This window comes from Erigeron canadensis, chromosome 4, assembly GCF_010389155.1.
Source record: "Erigeron canadensis isolate Cc75 chromosome 4, C_canadensis_v1, whole genome shotgun sequence".
Classification (NCBI taxonomy): domain Eukaryota; kingdom Viridiplantae; phylum Streptophyta; class Magnoliopsida; order Asterales; family Asteraceae; genus Erigeron; species Erigeron canadensis.
The window spans coordinates 21,586,496-21,589,044 of NC_057764.1; the positions used below are offsets into that span (position 1 = coordinate 21,586,496).

Here is a 2,549-nt window from a genome sequence, read left to right on the forward strand (position 1 = left end):
TTTTCTGATTTGAAGAACTACTTTTGGGAATACCCTTACTTGTTTAAAGTATGTGCAGATGGAATCATAAGAAGATGCGTGTACGGAGCTGAAACTAGTGAGATTCTCGATGGTTGTCACTATGGACCAGCTGGAAGACATTACGGACCTACAACCACGGCGAAGAAGGTGTTTGATGCTGGCTTTTACTGGCCAACAATTTTCAAAGAAGCATTCACACTTGTGAGAACATGCAATGCATGCCAACGAACGGGAAACATCTCTAGGAGAGATGAGATGCCACAACAAGGAATTCAAGTCTGTGAAATATTTGATATTTGGGGGATAGATTTCATGGGGCCGTTCCCACCATCCCACAAATTCAAATATATTCTCGTAGCTGTAGACTATGTTTCAAAGTGGGTTGAAGCTAAGGCTTTACCAACAAACAACGCTAGAGAAGTCATAGATTTTCTTAAGCACTTATTTAGTCGTTTTGGGTTCCCTAAAGCACTAATAATTGACCGTGGAAGCCATTTTGCTAATACTCAACTCGAGAAAGTTCTAAAGAGATATGGAGTTAATCACCATTTCTCTGTCTTACCACCCTCAAACTAGTGGTCAAGTCGAAAACACAAATCGAGCTTTGAAAGGTATTCTGGAAAAGACAGCGAATAGTAATCCAAGGGATTGGGCCAAGAAGTTAGATGATGCATTATGGGCATTTCGTACAACTTATAAGACGCCAATCGGTACTACACCATATCGGCTATTATATGGCAAGACGTGTCATCTACCAATCGAAGTTGAGCATAAGGCATATTGGGCGCTGAAAAATTGCAACACTGATTTGATTCAAGCAGGAGAAAAGCGTTTCTCCAATTACACGAGTTGGATGAAATGAGATGGTATGCATATGAGAATTCCCGATTGTACAAGGAAAGAACGAAGGCATGGCATGATCGAAAGCTTCGACTTAAGGAATTCAAAGAAGGGGACAAAGTACTTTTGTTTCAATCAAAGTACAAGTTCAAGCAACCAAAGCTCAAATTACGATGGACCGGTCCATACGTGGTTAAAAGCGCATATTTGTCTGGATATGTTGAGCTTGAAGGGAGAGAGGGAAATACCTTCATTGTTAACGCTCAACGGTTAAAGATTTATCATGAAGAGGAGTAGAAAATGCATGGGAAGTCACCTATGACTTCCACACCATCAGCGAATAAACCTTTGGACCAAGAGTCTAGCTAACGACTCGCTCAATAAATTTAGCGCTTGCGGGAGGCAACCCGATTTCTTTTCTTTTCTTTTTCAGTTTCTTTTCCTTTGTTGGTCTTTTCTACTAGCAGACCCTAAAGAACAAGTCTTCTCACCTCCTTCTAAATCATTCAAGGTTTTTTCTTCCCTACTTCTAGCTACCCATACAAATAATTGAGCACTCATGGATGACAATGAATTCTAGCAAAAACTGTTGACTACTGACAATAATCCAAGCAGTTCGACAAACATTCTAGCTCAGATGGCAGTAGAAGACTTCACACCTCAATACTCCAAACAAACACCGGTGGAACCAATTGGTAAACGAATACCGAAATTCAATCCATCATCCCTGAATCTGGGTGAAGCTTCAACTTCACAAACACGGCTTCCAACTGGAGAACAAACGGTGTTCGAAGCTGGATTTAAGGAACATGTAGAAGCCTCGTGGAAATGGATATGTGACCTCGATGAGAGAATTGAAAAGGGGAAGAAGCAAACGTTAGAATCAGCAAATTTCAAATCAACAAACCCAGAAGACAAACCATTCAAAGTTCTGCACACTAAAAGGCAGAAAATTTATTTTGAGCGTAACAATTGTAGTACAACTGTAATGCTATGTGGGCGCGAATGGAACATATATGAAATTCCAACACCGGTCTGTTCATGCACCGGAATACCCAGGAAATGTTATAGATGGCAAGAAATAGGATGGCAATCAACTTGTTGTACAGCGAATATTTCACAATACCCGCTACCTCTATTGCCTGGGAGAGGCCAAATACGATTGCAGGGTAGAAGAATGGGTAGTTCCACTTTCAGATGTCTCTTGGAAGAATGGTAACAAAAGGGTACGTATTTCGAAAGCCAATTGACTGAAGGAATATTGGCTTGGGTCAAACAGGAGGAATAAATATGAGATGTTTAGGAGACTTGGTCTTTTCTACTAGCAGACCTTAAAGAACTAGTCCTCTCCCCCCATTCTTCGTTTTTCACTTTATTATTTTTCAAAATGCGAGAAAAGTTTGAGCATAATCATTTTCTAGTAATGTACGCGTTGATTTGTAAATACAATAAAAATCGTTTGCCAAGCGAATTAGTTTTAATAATTAAAAATAAATGTGATGAAATAAGAAAGGAATGTCGGCAAGAAAGTAATAGAAGGCGTTTTGGTGTTGGTGTTTCGAGATCAACGGCTAAAAGAAAAGCATAAAAACTTGGACGATGTTACAAATGCGGGAAATTTGCCCATGAAGGGGCATGCTCAAACAACCAAACGTATTCTCATTATGAGTTCCAACGACTATGTCGAG

At 39.9% G+C, this 2,549-nt stretch overlaps 1 protein-coding gene across 1 annotated transcript; it reads left to right on the plus strand.

Moving 5' to 3' along the window:
• The first annotated feature begins 1,498 nt into the window (after window positions 1-1,498).
• LOC122597153 (protein BASIC PENTACYSTEINE6-like) lies at window positions 1,499-2,080 on the plus strand. The gene has a single exon (XM_043769784.1). It carries the CDS (start codon window positions 1,499-1,501, stop codon window positions 2,078-2,080), a length of 582 nt encoding a protein of 193 aa, XP_043625719.1.
• The last annotated feature ends 469 nt before the right edge of the window (window positions 2,081-2,549 follow it).